We start from the raw sequence: 20592 nt of genomic DNA, 5'->3' as shown, positions 1-20592 counted from the left end.
CCCAAAAGATGGATCAACAAGGGCTTTCCGGAAATCACAGCTTGTGCACAGTGATGTGTGTGGTCCTATGCGGACACCATCTATTAGTAAGCACCTATACTTTGTAACCTTTATCGATGACTATTCCACATTTGCCTGGGTGTCACTAGCCTGAACATTTCCCAGTACGAAAGGGGTCCGGTGGACTCCAGGATGCCTAAATATTTGGAAAGTACAAGCTTTGGGAATGGGGGATTATCCTAGAATACAAAGGACCACACTCCTAAAATTTAGGAGAGTTGCTATTTTTGGCCCGACTCCGATGGAAATTCTGTTTGCGTCATTATATCTGGAATTGAGCAGATACCAAGAGTTGGCAAAGTGCCTATGATAGAATGTCTACCAGTTGGGATATTTTTAGAGATAAAGTTTATGGAAGGACCCATCTCTTAGATTGGGACATGTGGCAAGAAAGTGGACCAAAAGGGAGACAAGTGGCCTGACACTTGTTAGAAAGTGGATCAAAGTGAGACAAGTGGCCTCACACTTGTCACTTCAACTATTGTGTGGCTCTCCACTTGTCATTGTAGCCTTCTCTTGCCATTTTAGCTCATGGGAGGCCCAAATCTATAAATTGGAGCCCTCTCTCTTCATTAATGGAGGCTCTCTTGCTGCACACTAGCCTCTACCACCGTTGAAGGCTTCCCTAATGATGGCTACTCTCTTACTCTCTCTCTTGAAGGCTGCCCATGAAGAATACCGGCTGTTGGGGACTGTTTTGGAGGCTTCCATCGCGAAGAAATACTGAAGGCAAGGGTATTTAATCATTTATTATGATTTCTAGTCATTGTACTTGTTGTACCAGCCTTTGTACCTGCTGTACCAACCATTGTACCAATCCTTGTACTTGTACTTGCTATACCACCTATTGTACCAACTGTACCAGCTTTTGTACTTGCTGTACCAACCACTGTACCTGCTGTACTAGTCACTGTACATGCTGTACCAACATTAGTACTTGTTGTACTTGTTGTACCAACCACCATACCGACTGTACCAACCACTGTACCTGCTGTACCAACCACTGTACTTGCTGCACCAGCCACTGTACTTGCTGTACCGGCTGAATGGAGAGTTGCACTTGTTGTACCAACTCTATTGCATGAAGACCCGTGGTTTTTTGGGGAAGAATCAGTACCCACACGGAGGTATATGGATTATGTTGTTGGCTCGGCATTTCTACAACCTATGTTCCGGCTTAGTTGCCTTGTGTTGGGCTGTGTTATGGCATTTGTATATGGATAATCCGGCATCTCCCGTGGGGAGAGTAAGGCCTGTTGGGTGTTGGACTCACACTCACACACACAAACCTGCACATTAGGGTTAGGTGCAAGGTTGAGAAGCTCACACACAGAAATGAGAGAGAGAGAGAGAGAGCCAAAAGTGTGGTATCCACAAAATGCAAGTCAACCCTTGCATGTGTGCCACATCCATATAATATAGAAGTACAAAATATTATATGTTAGAGTGTCCTTTCACACTTGATGTCCAAGGGGAAAAACCACATGGGAAAAAGTGCCCTTGGTTAAGCCCTGTTCACACAAAGCACTACCATAAGTGAGCATATGCCTACAAATCCCCCCTGTAGTGGAAGTGTGAACTTGTACAAGGGTAGCAGATCACTCTCTGTATGAGAGTAAGCCCAAAGCTTTGCGGAAAGCTTCAAACTTTTCTCGAGGTAAAGCCTTTGTGAATAGATCTGCAACATTATCCTGTGTAGGGCAATAAGATAAACTGATCTCCCCTGCATGTAGCCTCTCTCTGACATAGTGATAATGAATCTCTATGTGCTTGGTACATGCATGAAATACTGGATTTCGTGCCACGACCATAGCACTCTGGCTATCAGTGAGAATGGTGGTGGGTGTCTGCTGACACTCACGAAGATCAGCCAATAGTCTCCTCAACCATACACAATCTACTGTAGCTGTAAAGACTGCCCTGTACTCAGCCTCACAAGTAGATGTAGCAACAGTGGGTTGCTTTTTACTCAACCAAGATATGCATGAGCTGCCAAGAAAAAAACAATTCCCACTGGTGGATTGCCTGGTATCATAATCACCAGCCCAATCTGAATCACTGTATGCATAAAGCTGCAAGCTGCTCCCCCTGGGATAGAACAAACCAAGATCCAGGGTACCCTTAAGATAACGAAAGATGCGTTTGACTGCTTGCCAATGTTTAGTGCCTGGGCTGTGTATGAATTTGCTCAGCAAAGACACTCCAAAAGATATGTCTGGCCTCGTGTTACACAAGTAAATGAGGTATCCCACTGCCTGGCTGTAAATGCCGGCCTCAAAAGGCTCTCCAATATCATGCATAGTAAGCCGTACACCTGGTTCTACCGGAGTAGAAATGGGCTTACATTCATCCATGTGAAACCTTTTCAGCAAACTTTTTATGTACTTAGTTTGCTGCATAACAATGCCATCATCTGTATGCATAAACTGTATGCCGAGATAGTAGTGTAAAGGCCCCAAATCTGACATATCAAATTCAGCTTTCAAATCAGCTTTGAAATCTGAAATTTGTGCTTTGCTTGTACCTGTAATGAGCATGTCATCTACATACAAGATGATTATGAGAATATCGGCATCGGTTTTCTTCACATACAATGTGCTTTCAGCTGGACTATTGTCATAACCTTGGCTGGTTAGATGAGCATGTATCTTATCATACCAAGCTCTTGGAGCTTGCTTTAACCCATACAATGCTTTGTGCAACCTGCATACTTTATGTTCCTCACCAGGAACTACAAAACCAATGGGCTGATTTACATATACTTCCTCCTGTAAATCCCCATTCAAGAATGCAGTTTTGATATCCAATTGATGCACTTTCCATCCTTTATGGGCAGCCAATGCAATCACAGATCTTATTGTGGTCATTCTCGAAGTAGGAGCAAAAGTCTCTTCATAATCTATTCCCTTTTTCTGGGAGTAGCCTTTAGCCACAAGTCTTGCTTTGTACCTGTCAATAGTACCATCAGACTTTCTTTTGACTTTGTACACCCACTTTGTGCCAATTACATGCTTGTCTTTAGGCAATTCCACAAGATCCCATGTATTATTCTTCATGATAGTAGAAATTTCAGCTTGCATAGCTTGCAACCAATGCTCATTCTCATGTGCTTCTTCATAAGAAGAAGGCTCTTCTGAATCAAAGAGACCACCCATTGCGAATGCAGACTCCCCACGATGTACATTCAAAGCATGGCTGGAACTAGCCCTTGTTCTACCTGTGAGTGGAGCTGCAAGTTTGCTTTCTTGCAAAGTTTTCAGCAACCATCTTGGCACTGACTTGGCTGTGTCTATGGCTGTTTGCTCTTCCCTGACAAGATCTTCCACTTCTTCCACAGAAGGGGACTGAATGGCCGGCTGTTCCACATGTTCTACATGTGGATTTTCTTGTGTACGGGCTGGCTGATCTGAATCCCCCCTAATTGCAATGGGTAAAAGTCCATCAAACATGTCCTGTAAGCCTGTATCATTGCTTTTATACAAGCTGACCATGGGCTGTTCTGAATTTTCAGCAAATACCACATCTCTACTCACAAAAATCCTTCGTGTAGTTGGATTATAAAGACGGTATCCTTTGCTTTCATTGCTGTAGCCCACAAAAATGCATTTAATTGCTTTGTCATCAAGCTTTGTTCGGAGTTGTTCTGGCACATGTGCATATGCCAAACACCCAAATGTACGCATATAATCCACTGTTGGCTTTCGGCTATACCAAGCCTCAAATGGTGTTATGGTTTTCAAAGCTTTTGTTGGACACCTGTTCAACACATGAGTTGCACACATTATAGCTTCCATCCAAAATTTGTGAGGCAACTTTTGTGCTTTCACCATGCATCTTGCCATCTCCATGAGAGATCTATTTTTCCTTTCAGCTACACCATTCTGCTGCGGTGTATAAGACACAGTACATTGGTGTTTGATGCCCTTTTGAAGCATATAATCCTTGAATGCATTTGACATGTATTCTCCACCTCTATCTGAGCGGAGTGTTTGGACTTTACATGCACACATATTTTCAGCCATTGCTACGAAGTGTCGAAAGCATGTAAACACATCTTCTTTTGCTTTCAAAGGGTAAGCCCAAGCAAACCTGGAGTAGTCATCAATGAATGTGACAAAGTAAAGATGCCCCCCTATGGATGGTGTCCGCATTGGACCACATACATCACTATGTATGAGCTGTAATTTACTTTCAGCTCTAACAGCTCCATCTTTGGGGAATGGTTTCCGTTGCATCTTTCCCAAAATACACCCCTCACATACATGTCTTGGTGGAGACTCAAGAGGCGGCATATTATCAACCATATGATGCTTCTGCAAAAGCATCAAACTCTGAAAATTTACATGCCCAAAACGAGCATGCCATAGCTCTGCATCATGCATAGCAGGAGTGTGGGCAGCCACTGTATTTGCATCATAAGTGCGCTTGTCATAGCTGTCCAGCTTATACAAGCCTTTGTATCGTGTTCCAGAAGTGACTATTTCATAACCCTTTGATGGGTCTTTTACCAAACACTTCCCGTCCTCAAATTCAACCTTGAAACCTTGGTCGTTTATGGCTGAGACGGAGAGCAGATTTTTCTTTATCCCTGGAACATACAATACATTTTTCATACATATATTGGCACCATTGGCTGCAATAAGTATGACATTACCAGTTCCCTTTACTGGATATGTAGTATGATCTGCACATGATACAGTGCGGCCATTTGAAGCATAAACCAAGTGCTGAAATACATCTTTGCATGAAGTGATGTGGCTCGAAGCACCACTATCAAAATACCATGATGCATTCTGTCTGTTAGATACAATGCAAGACATATCAGTGTCTGAAGCACCTGGTGTGTCACTAGTGCATGTGACCAAAAAAGTGTACTCTTCCTGGATTACATTAGCTGATTGCTGTGCTTTGTCATCCGAAGAGTCTGCTATACTGCATTGCCTCCTTCTTTCTTTTTCTCTTTTGCAATCCGCTTTCTACATTCACTGATGTAGTGTCCAGGCTTATGGCAGTAGTGACATTTGCCCTTCTTTTTGGGCTTGTTTGCATCTCCTTTGTCAGACTTTTCACCACTAGAAGAGGGCTGTCCATGTCCAGCCTTGCTAGACTGTTGTCCCCCATGCTTAAAGCTCTTTGCTTTACCCTTATCCTTGGCTGTAAATGCCTTTTCTCCACCACAGTTGCTCGATATGTTTGCTCTTGTTTGCTCTTCCTGCAAGAGTAAACCCACGAGCTCTTCAAAAGTGACGGGATCACCACCTCCTCTCATCGAGAGGTTGAGAGAGGTGTGAAAGCCCAAGTAGGAAGGCGGTAAAGAATGAAGAGTGTTGGTGACCATCTGTCTGTCTGGGATAACCTCGTCAATGTTGAGCAATTGTTCCTGCAAATCTTTCACTTTGGTGAGATGATCTGCCATGGAGTCACCCTCATCCATAGAATTGCCTCTTCAAGTAGGCAACTCTTGCCTCGTTGCGTACCTGATACATTGCTTCCAATGTGTCCCATGCAAGCTTCGATGTCTTGCACGAACGAATGTGCGGAATAATAGTCCTTTTCACTGAAAGGGCTATCAATGACATGGCCTGTGCATCTCTAGAGTCCCATCTCTTCTGCTCTTGTGTGGGAGCAGAAGAGATGCTTCCAATGTGTCCCATGCAAGCTTCGATGTCTTGCACGAACGAATGTGCGGAATAATAGTCCTTTTCACTGAAAGGGCTATCAATGACATGGCCTGTGCATCTCTAGAGTCCCATCTCTTCTGCTCTTGTGTGGGAGCAGGATCTACATCAGGAGCTCTTTGAGCACCTCCCCTTTGAGGCGTGGCTGGCTGAATGGTATGTGGGCGTGTGTCATCACCACACACGATGCCCCAAAGCCCTTTGGCTACCAGCAAATTACGGATCATAAAACTCCAGAGGGAGTAGTTAGATCCATCCAGCTTGTCCTCCTGGGTGAGCACACCAAATACATCTGTAGCATTCTGTGCCATGTCAACAAAATATATCTGCAAGCAAACCAAGCACCAAGGTGCACTGCCAGGGCAACCAAATGTCCTGTGCAAATGTATGCCTGCAAACCAAAGCAAGTGTAAACCTGCACCAAATTGTCCAATTACACACAATGTGTATACATACGCGACAATCGCAGCTGTAATGCCCAATTACATGCTCCAATCAGAAAATCCCCAATTTTTATGCACTCCAATCGCTTCAATGTGCACCTAATTCGCCAATTTTCACAAAAGCCCCAAATTTATGCAAATGTAAGAGGTTCAATTTGCCAATTTTGACCTCAATTTTGAAAACCCCCAAATTTCTGCAAATGAGAGAGGTTAATTTGCTGATTTTGACCTCAATTTTGAAAACCCCCAAATTTCTGCAAATTAGAGAGGTTCAATTTGCTGATTTTGACCTCAATTTCAAAAACCCCCAAATTTCATCTGCAATTTTCCTTTCAATCTGACTTGCACAGCATTCATTGTCTGCAAAATCGGCATATGACCTGCACTGCAATGGCTGCAGATTTTGTATTTGGGTTTGATAAAAAATTTTGACAGAGAAATACCTTCAGGCAAGGACAGCAGGCTTGGAGCAGACAAATTGAAAAAGAACTTGGGCAATGGAGGAAGTCGTTGCAGGTGGCCAGTCGTTGCAGGTGGAGAAGGCGGATGGCTCTGGGCAGCCGACGGGGAGCAGGGGCTGAAGCTTACGGAGCTGATGTCGTAGGCTAGCTGCACCAGGCAGTTAACGAGCTAGTCGTCGGAGTCATGCGGGCGTTGAAGACGGAGCCGCTGGGCGTTGGTGTCGGGCGAGCCAGAAGCGGGAGACAAAAGCGAGTATGGCGCTGATGAATAGTCGGGCGAGTCGTCAGTCGGGCAGGCGTGAGCCGGTAGGCGCTTCAGACGCAGGCTCCCGGCGCTGGAGTCGGACAGGGTGCGCCGGTCGAGACGGACCATAGACGGCGGCCTGAATGGAGACGCCGGACGGTAGAAGCGACGGAGTCGTCGGCCGGCGGTTGCCGTGACGGAGCGCAGGGCGGCGACTGGAACGAATATGCCGGACGTGGTCGACGGCCGGAAGGGAGCACCAGCCCCGGGACGGAGCGTTGCTGTAGCGCCGGAACGGAAAGGTGTTGACGTCGACTGGCTGGGGGCTCTGACGGAGAAACGGAACCGCGACGGGCACCGGCTGTCGGATGAACGGAGCCACGTACGTTGCTGTGGCCGCCGGCTGGGAACGGCGGTGCCGCCCGCGAGCTGGGCGGTGGTGGTGGGCTCCCCACTAGTGCCGCCCGTTCCTAGTGGCTGGACGGAGGAGCTCCGACGGAACCAGATAATCCGGCGACGAAATCCAACGGACGGAAACACAACGGCGACGGAATTCGACGGACGGAACCACAGTGGCGACGGAATTTTGCATGAATTTTTCCAGCAGCAGAATATCAGGGCCAGCTCCCAGCTCCCTGCTCTGATACCAAATGTTGGGTGTTGGACTCACACACTCACACACACAAACCTGCACATTAGGGTTAGGTGCAAGGTTGAGAAGCTCACACACAGAAATGAGAGAGAGAGAGAGAGAGAGAGAGAGAGAGAGAGAGAGAGCCAAAAGTGTGGTATCCACAAAATGCAAGTCAACCCTTGCATGTGTGCCACATCCATATAATATAGAAGTACAAAATATTATATGTTAGAGTGTCCTTTCACACTGGATGTCCAAGGGGAAAAACCACATGGGAAAAAGTGCCCTTGGTTAAGCCCTGTTCACACATAGCACTACCATAAGTGAGCATATGCCTACAAGGCCCTCAAAGCTTGTACACCCAGTGTAACTCGCGGTGGGTGCCCGGGGGACTAGGGTCTTTGACACACTTGTTGATACCATCAATGCATATTAAAACACTTAAACATAGCCACAACCTTAACACATATCCATCATCACTTTGCATAAAACATAAAAGCAATAAAACATCCACAAATGCTGAAAATGGAGCTTGCACGTGTGATACCGCATAGAGGTCGGAATGGGCCGCCCCCCCCCCCCCCCCCCCTTGGAGTATTTTATTACCCAAGGAGAATAATATTATGTACCCATTGAAGGAAAAATATGATGTATTTGCATGTTTTCAACATTTTGTGGCACAAGCTAAAAATCAAAAAGGTTGTAGAGTGTAGACCCTCCATACACATCAAGGGGGGGAATACATGTCCATTGTTTTCAAAGCTTTTATGGCAAAAGAAGGCATAAAGCATCAATGCACGATGCCATATTCTCCTCAGCAAAATGGTGTTGCTGAGAGAAAGAAATGGTCTTTGATGGAATTGGCTAGATGCATGGTTAAAGGCAAAGGCTTGCCTCACAAACTTTGGATGGAGGCAATAATGTGTGCTACACATGTGTTGAATAGATGCCCTACCAAAGCATTGAAAACCATAATGCCGTATGAGGCCTGGCACGAAAGGAAACCTAAAGTTGATCACTTTAGAGTTTTTGGATGTATAGCTTATGCACATGTATCTCAGCAATTGAGAGGTATGCTTGATGACAACGCAGCTAAATGCATATTTGTGGATTATAGCAGTGCCAGTAAAGGCTACCGTCTCTTTAATCCTTCCACATAAAGGATTTTGGACAGCAGAGATGTTGTATTTACTGATAATTAAGACCAACCATTGACTCAAATTTTTGGAAAGCCACCTTCCAACCCACTTAATATGTTTCAAGGACTTCTCCCGCTGGGAATTGATGGCTCAACAAATCAGCCATCAACTTTGCCTAATGGACAGCATTTGGGTGTTCAAAATGAGCCCATGAACAAGCTCATTATACCTCAAAATGTGGAGGAAGCAATAGAGCAAGAGCGGACAGCAACGGAAGAGACTAGAGTTGTGCCTCGTTGACTGCTCTGTACTTTACAGGAGAGCGAACTTTCAACTCCACTTGGTAGCAGGACTCGGGCTGGTTCACGTAATGCAAGAGAACACGTAGATGTTGCTTGCATGAGTACACTTTGTGATGCAAATGAGCCACATTCATTTGAAGAGGCTCATGAGGATGAGCATTGGATGCAAGCCAACCAAAATGAGATAGATTCTATCCGTGAAAACAGCACATGGGATTTGGCAGACTTACCTGTACGTAAGAAGCCCATTGGCACCCAGTGGGAATACAAGTTTAAAAGAAAGTCTGATGGTACCATTGACAGCTACAAGGCCTTGCTAGTGGCGAAAGGTTATGCCCAAAAAAAGAACATTGATTATGATGAGACTTTCGCACTTACTTCTCGTATGGCCACAGTTAGATGTGTTGTTGCATTGGCTACCCATCATGGATGCAAAGTGCATCAGTTGGACATAAAATCAGCTTTTCTCAATAGGGATTTACATGAAGAAGTGTATGTAAATCAACCCATTGGTTTTGTGAAGAATGATCATGAAAACAAAGTATGCAAGCTTCGAAAAACACTTTATGGTCTCAAACAAGCTCCCCGAGCTTGGTATGAGAAGATACATACTTATTTGACCACGCAGGGATTTCGCAATAGTCCAACGGAGAGCACCCTCTATGTGAAAGAGGATCATGGTACTTTGATTACGTTCATTCTTTATGTGGTTGATATGTTGCTAACTAGGAATGATATGGAGAAAATTTCAGCATTCAAAGCTGAATTACAAATGTCATTTGAGATGACAAATTTGGAATTGTTGCATTATTATTTGGGCATACAATTTGTGCAGACAGATGTTGGGATTTATGTACACTAATCAAAGTACATTCAAAAGCTGTTGCACAAATTTGGGTTTCAAGATTGTAAGCCTATCTCTACTCCTATGGAGCCAAGGTTGAAATTGAGCGTGTATGATGTTGGAGAGCCTTTTGATATGAGTGTTTACAGCCACGCAGTGGGCTGCCTCATATATTTATGCAACACACGCCCAGATATTCAATTTGGGGTTTCCTAGTGTAGCAAATTTATGCACAACCCAGGTACAAAGCATTGGCAAGCAATGAAGCGGATCTTCCGCCATCTTCAGGGCTCCCTAGATCTTGCATTTGTATACCCCAGGGGAGCAGCTTGCAGTTACATGCTTACAGTGATTCCGTCTGGGTTGGTGATTATGATACACAGCAATCTACCAGTGAGAATTGTTTCTTTTTGGGGCATTCATGCATATCATGGCTGAGCAAAAAACAGCCCATTGTTGCCACATCTACTTGTGAGGCTGAGTAGAGGGCAACCTTTACAGCCACAGTAGACTGTGTATGGCTAAGGAGATTAATGACTGATCTTCGTGAGTGTCAGCAAAAACCCACCACCATACTCAGTGCCAGCCAGAGTGCTATAGCCGTGGCATGAAACCCAGTATTTGATGCACGTACTAAGCACATAGAGATTCATTATCATTATGTCAAGGAGAGGATTTATGTAGGGGAGATCTCATGATCTTACTGCTCTACACAGGACAATGTTGCAGATTTGTTTACGAAGGCGTTGCCTTGAGAGAAGTTTGAAGCTTTTCGCAAAGCTTTAGGCTTACTCTCCTAAAGAGAGTGATCTACTGCAGACCTTATACAGGTTCACATTGCCACTACAAGGAGGATTTAGTGGCATATATGCTATGAGTAGTGCCACATGTGAACATGGGCTAACCAAGGGCACTTTTCTCCCTTTGGGGTTTTCCCCTTGGATATTAGGTGTGAAAGGACACCACATTTATTGTATTCTGATATTGTGGAGTTAACCCCCAAGCTCCACACATTCTATGCTATCATCTTTGTGTGAGCATCAATCACCATCTCTCTCAAGAGTGTTCTTGCTGCTGTTCATTCTCTATGTGTCTATGTCTCTGTGCAGCCCTAACCCTAACAAGAGAGGAGTTATTGATGTATGAGGGAAGACAAAACCACATATGCGACAAAGAAGATACAATGTGTACACAGTTTGTAATAAAAGATGTCTAGTAAAATTGTGTCTGTGTGTGCATTATTTTCTAAGAATCACTGCTGCAAAAAATGTTGACAACACCCACCATAGAAAATGAAAATAGATGATTAAAATGCTTTGAAGTCAGCATACCTCAGCTGCAGAGAAAAACCGATCCCTATCTGTGAACTTTTGCACCTTCTCCAAGGGTTGGCCAGTAAAAGCCGCATACATCTTGTCAATTTTCTGCACTCAAAAGGACACATCTTACTCACAAAAGAGATCATTTGTTTCACATAAGGTGCCCAAAGCTCCTTTATTTTTGGTGGCTTGGAAAAAAAGTGCACTAAAAAAATAAAATTCAAACATCGGCCCTAGAGGACCAAAATTAAAGAACAGGAGGTGAAGAAAACCCACATCTCGTGATGCTACAACTTCATTGACTTGCCTTCTTACATCTTCCGTAGTCCCCTTCAACATGCAAACTTATAGTTAGAAACCAGTAAATAAAGAGAAAAAACGGTTAAACATGGTGCTTCATAAGTCGAAATCTGCAACAATCAAATTGATAATCTTTTCCAAGGCTGTCCAGCATGAACCATGGCCAACACGAAATCATTAAGCCCATTAAGTACATTGTATACAGTATGCATTGAGCAAACCATGCGAGCACTGAATCTCATGAAACGGCTAATAAATTTCAGAAGATGCACCGCTTTAATTCCTGAATATCTAGTAATTTGCAAGGAGTTTGGGACATGTAAGAGTCAAAAAATTGGGAGAAGTCACAAAAAGTTGAGATCACACTGTGGGATAACAATGTTCCACCCTCATATTGTATTGCCTAGGGACAAGCTAGCTCATGTCTGTACAGCCCCCATTTTGAGGAGTCACGTGGTTAAGCAGCTCCGAGTGCCCAACATCATGTATTCACACATGGGATGGTGGCCTAGGAGGCAGATGATTTAGAGATGGTTGAGATGAGATTTGGCACACTGCTATATATGCTATAGTAGACCATTCCATCCCTATATTCACGCGAGATGGTGGCCTAGGAGACCAAACAACTTAGATTAGATTTGGCACACTGCCAAATAGGCTACACGCTATACTTGATAGCTATCCCATAATGGCCCCACACATGGAGTAGGTAGACTTTACTCTTGGAACACCCTATCGGGATATTGCCGAGCCAAATGGGACACTGACTATGACCGCAGACTTACACGGTCATGTCATGGCCACCACCCTGCAAATACATACCTACATAGATGCACTATGAGCCCCACGTTCATCTAGTTCATTAGTCATCTCTGTTAGTTTACACCCTGGCTTTTGTTAGCATACAACCTCCCACCTACACGGCAAGTCCCTTCTGCACACAATTGATTAATCATCACTATGAGTTCACTCCCTAGCAACCTTCGTCTTAATAGTTCCTGATCAACCATCAAAGCTTGTAGCAAGGTTGGTTGCCCAGCACACTAATGTGATCAGACAATATGCTCATCAGAGTCCTCAACACTCACAACACAATATACACTTAAAACAAACCAAAACAGACTTAAGTGTAAATATAGCACAATGAGAAGAATACTATAAACATTACTTGTATTACTCTTGAGAAACTATTACATGCCTCTCTGTTACAACCCCATGGATCTCCTAAACGTGAGACACGAGTAATTAGTACATACCCCGTGCAGGCTAGCTCACCACCCAACTGTAGGTTCACATCCGCAAACCTCCCCCAAGCTAGAGGCTAAGGCCCCAATTCCACGAACCATGCCAATCAACATTGGTATACCACCAACACCTACCTATTGAGGCCTTGACATGACCAGTCATGATCCGTCCACCGAGATTCGTCGAATCCAATCCCCAACAGTAATCCTGGTCCATCACAAACCACAAAGTGGATAACTCTCTATGTACAATAATAACCCAAGCCTCACTTATATAGTGGCTACTGCTCCTATAAATAATTGTCCCATCATAAATAGCCAGTATACTTCGTACTATTAGCCATAAGTCTCAGCCACCTGTATCAGTTTGCTTCCTCTAATCCCAAGACTCCCCTAACCTTGCTTAATTAGACCATAGAACGTAACATAGTTCCCCTCCTCGGTTTCCACTCTTAGAAACAAAATCTATCTCAGAAAGAAAATTGGGAAATCTATGTTGTAAACCAGCAACTAGCTCCGAAGTCGAAGACATTCCTAGTTTTGGAAATAAATAGGGGAAAGTCAAACTACATCTAACAACTAACTCCATGATCTCGTTCACCATTCATGCACTTTCCACTCATAACTCTGCCATACAAACTGACTAAATCTACAGCCATAGGACTAAGTAATTCCTCGTATTACCTTCCCTCTCTGAGAACCATAGGACTATCAGATATCTCAAAACTCTCATTTCATAAATGACCTCTGAAAGTGATCTATCAAGACCGTGTCCAAGCCAAAACACCCATGATATAACTCTCCTACTCTACCATATCTTTTGCCAAATGCACAATTGTGAAATTGGTTGTAGAGCTGATCGATTCTTTCTAGAACTACATCTAGAACCATATCTTTAAGTTCTAATGCTCAAGGGAAACTTGGGTTGATACCCATATCAAACATAACCTCTTCAATATTCTTGTAGGAAATCCTAACCAATCAAATGATCTCTGGGTGCTTAACATGTGCAATATTCCACCAGAATTGATGTATCCTCTCTACCGCCTGACAAACTGAGAACAATCATCATGAGTAGTAACCTATCTTCTGTTCACGAACATTCCATCCGCAGAGATTTTAGCAAATGGCTCGAAATATGACCGATATATTCGGGGTTTTGTCCCAAGAGGACAAATTGGATGACAGTAATTACTCCCTCTGGAGTTTCATGGTCCGAAATCTGCTTGTGGCCAAAGGATTATGGGGTTATGTGTCAAGTGACGATATATGCCCTTGTAACATAGCACCTAACATGTCTGACCCGTGGTGCTCAACAAGCTACAACACTCACTCCTCCCTCAGAGGAGTAAAAGAGATGAGATACTCATCATGCCCAAGCAATGGCTTTGATTGCTTTGTCGGTAAAGTGATCAATCATACCGCATATCCGATCTTGCAGGACCTCACGACGAGCTTGGGATGTACTTGAAACCATGTATCACGCAAAGAATGAGACCAGGGTTGCATTTCTCAAGAAAGAGCTTGAGAACTTGGACATGAATGATGGTGATAGTATGGTTGATCATCTTACGAAGATCCAGGATCTTCGGGAGCAATTGCTCAATATTGATGAGGTCATTTTTGAAAAGGAGCTGGTTTCCAGGACACTATCATCTCTACCAGAAACCTACTTGATCTTCCACACATCGCTCGCTCTATCTGTGCGGAGAAACCCGGAACCAATCTTGTTTGAAGAGTTGGTTGGCTTGTTACTATAGGAGAAGCAGAATCGGAAAAACAAATCTTCCAGCATGTGTGGCAATGATGGGGCTTTTGTTGCGCAAGACAAGGGCCAGGGAAAAGCCAAACACAGTTTTCAACCAAAGGCTGATTGGGGACAGCCTTCACAAGAGGCTAAAAATGATGCAGGCCAGCCCAAGAAAAAGGGCAAATGTCACTACTGCAAGAAGCCAGGTCATACTTGAATGAGTGCAGAAAAAGGCTTGCAAAGGAGAAGAAAAAGGAAAGTGGCATGGCTGTAGATTCTGTTAGCATTATTCATCTCCTGGTAGTGTGCCCAAGTTGTGTACCAGGGGTGCCCAGATTTATCCCGGGCAGCAACACCATATTTTTCCCTCCGGTCAGGGCCCTTGGTTGTAGGGTTGGCCACCCATATTCACATGTTTATTATTTTCTAGTCGTGGGTCTTTTTTAGAGCAAGTCGGCAAGCTCTAGTAGGGGCGATATAAGGCCAGGCTCTTACTCATTTGTAGATACCAGATCCTCCCTCAAGGGAGTAGCTCATCATGCCCTCACTTACGGGGACCACCCCTTGCACAAAGCTGTTTGTATCATTGCTTCTTCATCATTATGCAGATTCGTTTCCTTTCTCTCTGTGCCTATGTCTCACGCTTTCCGCTACGCACTTTTGACATGGTATCAAAGCACCGGGTTGAGGCTCTTCTACAGAAGGTGTTCTAGGAGGTACAGGGCAGCCCCGATTGGCTGCGTTTTCTGCAGGTCTGGGGCGGCCAGAGTAGGTACCCTATTGGCTGCATTTTCTGCCCTTGTGAGCAGGTGAAGGGCAGCCAGCATGGCTGCGTTTTTTCCTTTGAAGGTGGGCAGCCTGGCTGCGTTTTTTCCCAGAGGAGGTGCTGGGCAGCACAACAGCGTTTTTTCTCCAGAGGAGGTGCTGGCCAGCCTGGCTGCGTTTTTTCTCCAGAGGAGGTGCTGAAGGTGTTTTGTTTTCCTCTTCCCTCTCTTCTTCTTGGTACACGTGCTGCCGGCTGGTTACAGCAGCGTTTTTTTGCATTATCTCATCTGCGTTTTTGGAGGCAGTGGAGGCAGGTGTTCTTTTCCAGGAATGGTGCCTTCCCACATGGCCTTGAGCCCTTGCTCGGCCAATCTTTGCTTTGTCAGAGTTTTCAGACTCATGGGTGCACACTTGGATTCACATCCTCGAGGTGTGTGGCAGACAGTTAGTCCTTTCTCGATAGCAGAGGGGGTCTATGAGTTTGTGCCAGTTCAGCATAGTTTTGCTGGTGTACAGGTGTTTCCTTTAGGTTCTCAGGGTGTTCACCTTGAGAGGGGGATGTGGTTACTTGGCAAGGTGAGCCACTCCTATTCCCCAAGCAGATGGCCTGGATTACAGGGTACAAGCACAAGAGTCTTCATCCCTAGGATGAGCATTGATTTGGGAGCTTGGTGTACAAGTTGATATCAGCATTCATCCAGAGGCAAGCTAGGTCATTTGGTGACGAGAGCTGTTGTCGAGGTTCACAGGTACTTGCTCAATCGCACGATGGAAATAGGAGGCATGACAAGTGTACAGGTTCATTGGGTACAGGCATAGTCACATGAAAACGCGTCTCTGGAGTGAGAAACCCCGAAACGTTTCTGAAACTCTTGATTTTTTTGGTTTCTCAAAAAAAAAATTTGTTTCTCAAAATGTTAAAAGTTCCTATTGTTTGGAACTTTAGCAATGCAAAAATTATATAGAAAAAAAACCAAAACCTAGGCGTTTCTAAACCGAAGACCGAAACGTTTCGCCCCGAAACGTCAAAAACCCCGAAATGTTTCTGGTGACTATGGGTACAGGTAGGTACCAGTGGAGCAGTAGTTTGGAGCAGATGATTGACATCAAATTGTGCTTTGGGATGATGAGTTGTGGATGGTTGGTTCCACATGGACACGTGACTAGTTGGTTGGGAGCTTGCCAGTTGGGGGTGTCAGGTTTTAGCAAGAGAGCCTTCTTAAGTTCAGTGCCATAGTTAACACCAAAGAGCTCAAGGGACGTTGCCATGTAATTGGGTGACTCATAGGGGTGTGTGAGTAGTAGTCCCATCACGCAACGGGGAGTTATGGATACAGGTTTTAAAGGTCAGGTGCCAGCAGGATTGTCAGCTATAGTGCTGGAGGTATGTTTCTTCCACTCGGAGTGTTAGCAAGACAGAGGCATTCTTGGACTGAGGGATACATGGAGATCCAGAAACCTTGTATCTTGAGATTTGTGTTCAAGAAGCTCAGAGTTGGAGGCTTCAATACGAGGGCTGATGTAGACATTGTGGGCCTTTAGGGTGTCTAGAGGGGGTGCCAACAGGGAGACAGTTTAGCGGTATTCTCTAAGGAGTAGATTTTTTTTTCTTGGAGGTAGAGAGTCAGACGACATCCTTTCTTGGGCTAAAGAGGGAGCACGTTGTGTGGATTGGTGTGATACAGATTGGGTTGGAGATATGGACATCTGGTGGTTCATTTTTGGATTTTGCTGGACTTCTGGATCAAGAGCAGTTTCTTGGAGTTAAGTGGCAGAGGCGGGAGCAGATCGACTTCTCGACTTGCTTTGGAGGTTTCCTTTTCCAGCTCCTTGGACCGGTTTCTCTCCCAGGATCTGAGAGGGGGTGTTAGCATTATTTATCTCCTAGTAGTGTGCCCAAGTTGTGTATCACGGGTGCCCAGATTTATCCTGGGAACCACCATATTTTCCATGTGGTCAGGGCCCTTGGTTGTAGGGTTGGCCACCCATATTCACATGTTTATTATTTTCTAGTCGTGGGTCTTTTTTAGAGCAAGTCGGCCAGCTCCAGTAGGGGCTATATAAGGCCAAGCTCTTACTCATTTGTAGATACCTTGACAGGAGCTTCCAAGCCTAGGTCCTCCCTCAGGGGAGTAGCTCATCATGCCCTCACTTACGGGAACCACCCCTTGCACAGGGCTGTTTTCCTGACTTGCAGTTATGATGCATCATTAGAGCATATGTCTCTCAATGTCAATGAAAGACACGACACATGGTACGTTGACAGTCGTGCTTCTGAACATATTACCTCACAGAGGAATTTGTTTAAGAAGCTTACGGCTAACCCTAAAGGCAAACGGGTAACATGTGCAAACAATTCTCCTTATCCGGTTCAAGATGTTGGTGAGGTGATCCTCATAACAACAAATGGTGCAAACTTATGTCTTCCAGATGTATTGCATGTGCCAGGGATTAAGAAGAACTTGTTGTGTCTCCTCTTTTGCTAAAAGAGGATATGCAGTGAACTTTGAGGACAACAGATGCAAAAAATGAAAGACCGTGAAGGTGGCAATGCATTGGTCACTTTCAGCACATTGTACCAGGGGTTATATCAGCTTGACAGGCTTGACAGGAGAGAACATAATGCTCATGTGGTTACCACTCTTGCATCTGCCATGCAAGAGGCAGAATTGTGGCATACTAGGTTTGGACATGTGAATTATGGCAGTTTGATGCTATTGCAAAGGCATAAAATGGTATAGGATATGCCTCATGTAGAACTGCCACCACAACACGTATGTGAAGGGTGCATATTGGGTAAGATGCACAAAAATACATTCCCAAAAGATGGATCAATAATAGCTGTCTGGAAATTACAGCTTGTGCACAGTGATGTGTGTGGTCCTCTGCAACCACCATCTTTTGAAAAGCATCTATACTTTGTAACCTTTATTGATGACTACTCCAAATTTGCTTGGGCGTATCCCTTGAAAGTAAAATCTCATGTATTAGCATGTTTTCAGCATTTTGTGGCACAAGCTGAAAATCAAACAGGCTGCAAAGTGCAAACTCTCCGTACAGATCGAGGAGGGGAATACATGTCCATTGCTTTCAAAGCTTTTATGGCAAAAAAAGACATAAAGCATCAATGCACGATGCCATATTCTCCTCAGCAAAATGGTGTTGCTCAGATATAGAACAAGTCTTTGATGGAAATGGCTAGATGCATGGTTAAAGGCAAAGGCTTGTCTCACAAATTTTGGTTGGAGGCAATAATGTGTGCTACATGTGTTGAATAGATGCCCTACCAAAGCATTGAAAACCATAACGTCGTATGAGGCTTGGCACGAAAAGAAGCCTAAAGTTGATCACTTTAGAGCTTGATGACAAAGTAGCTTACTGCATATTTGTGGGTTATAGCAATGCCAGTAAAGGCTACCGTCTCTTTAATCCTTCCACACAAAGGATTTTGGACAGCAGAGATGTTGTATTTGCTGAAAATTTAGACCAGCTGTTGGTTGAATTTTTTGGACAGCCATCTTCAGGCCCACTTAACATGTTTTGAAGGACTACTCCCGTTGGGAATCGATGGCAGAATAGATCAACCATCAACTTTGCCTAATGGACAGCATTTGGGTGCTTAAAATAAGCTCATTACACCTCAAAATGTGGAGGAAGGTGTAAACCAGCCTCGGTCTTCAAACAAAACCAAAGGGCGGTGCAAAAACAAACATGCACACAAAACACTTCAACACCTTTGAGGACCTGGAAAAGGAAAACCAACAGGGGGAGCTAGAGTGCTCCTGCAAACAGTACACGGACACCGATTGGCCCCAAAACGCAGTGGCGCCTCTTGCGGTATTTCTTTAATTGATTATAAGAGACCTTTGATTACAATAAGGCTGGAAACTCAGCCGTCACAATAGAACCCCTGAAGCCTGCAAAGACCCTGCATCATGGCTTCTTGTCCACTCGGCATCCACAAACAAGTCCAGCCATTGTTCACATCGAAAGACTCTCACATTGAGTCTGCATACATGCATACAGAAGCTTTTTCCCATGATCAGGCCTGCCACAACCATCCATAGCCTCTCACCCTATGAACAACATCACACCCTAACACATCGAGTGCTTCTGCATCACAACACAGACTCCCAAACTGTTTCCCAAAAGAGAACTCGCATCACAGCACAGCATACCATACAGTAGGCACACCTATACACTCCCTCTCTACCTTCCGAGGATACTAACCATCTGTGTCATGGATTCCCGAACCCCTGACCAATCAGTAGCAAGGCTATACCAAACATGTGTCCACTCCTGTGACCGTTTGCCTGCATGTGATCTATCTCTTGGAAAACCGTAAACATGTTTTCCTCGAGAAACCTACGACCTGTTTCCACGTGAATCTCTTAGGCCTGTTTCTCTTTGAAACCTTTGTCCTATTTCCATACAGAACCATTCACAGCACCATTCAACAACAGTGCCAACAACGGCATACATCTAGTCACCTATTCCCTGTTCCCTAATGAAACATCTGGAAACATAGAGATGCCCATAACTGTAGGTCCCTCTCTTCCTTTCCAACACGAAGAAAACAATCTCCTCCATGAGCATGCGAGCTTGCATCACTCCCATGCCAAGGAACACATTCAAGTGACCTGAACTTGCAGCTAGAAACCCAAGCACATAGCTGAATTTGCTGCCAACCAAAAACAGCCCATAAAAAGTCCCTGGAATCCACTCTCCAAGCTCCCAAACCCCTCCTCCCAAAAGAGAGAGAAAGAAAGAAAGAAAGATATATTAACGTCTACGAGAGGCCAAAGTCGGCCTATGAGACAAAAAATAATACAACTGTGTTCTTCCGGTCATCGGAAGAAAAGAAACAAAAGAAAAAGTGTGCATTTGTCTGGATACAACTGTGAATCATCATGGATCGGTGGAGCCCATATACAAACAATATAAGGGGGGGTGGGGATGTGGATGGAGTGCTGAGGCAAGATGCATCTCTATATGCTGAAGGGGTAGTACAAGCATGCTATGCAGATCTATGTCTAACTCCATCCAGTGCCATAAGAGGGATATAAGATATCATACATCGCCGATGCTGAGGCTGTGAATGGCATGAACATGTACCCTGAGTCTGAATGAAAGCGAGCTAGCCTCTCCTGTGTCTCCATCTGGTGTCTCATTCGGATAGCTGCTATCTCTCGGTGACGGAGTCGGGGTGCTCTATGTCCAGTCTGTCTAGGTCTCCTCCTGGCTCTCAATTCCTCTGCTCTCTATGCGGTCACCCCACGTGGTACATCAGCTGGCACTGGCATAGCTCTCTGGAAGAAATCTGTGAGCTGGGACTGTCTCCCACCCCTAGTGGGAGCGGGTGTCTGGAGGAGTCTCTCTCGAGAATTATGAAGCTCTAGTAGTAGTCTG

General features: G+C 44.7%; 1 protein-coding gene across 1 annotated transcript in view; it reads right to left on the bottom strand.

Annotated features, from left to right (window-relative positions):
- The window catches only part of CLPP6 (CLP protease proteolytic subunit 6), a 63874-nt gene that overhangs the window by 12991 nt on the left and 30291 nt on the right, over positions 1 to 20592 (bottom strand). Inside the window, exons 5-6 of the mRNA XM_086821711.1 lie at positions 11401 to 11454; positions 11137 to 11229 (exon numbers count right to left, since the gene is read on the bottom strand). Coding sequence (XP_086677837.1) covers positions 11137 to 11229; positions 11401 to 11454 — 147 coding nt within the window. The remainder of the gene's footprint in view (positions 1 to 11136; positions 11230 to 11400; positions 11455 to 20592) is intronic.

Source organism: Cibotium barometz, chromosome 27 (genome assembly GCF_041138505.1).
Source record: "Cibotium barometz isolate CiBa-2024 chromosome 27, ASM4113850v1, whole genome shotgun sequence".
In the NCBI taxonomy this organism is placed as follows: domain Eukaryota; kingdom Viridiplantae; phylum Streptophyta; class Polypodiopsida; order Cyatheales; family Cibotiaceae; genus Cibotium; species Cibotium barometz.
The sequence above is the reverse complement of the archived record's forward strand: the minus strand, read 5'-3'. Positions and strand labels throughout refer to the sequence as shown.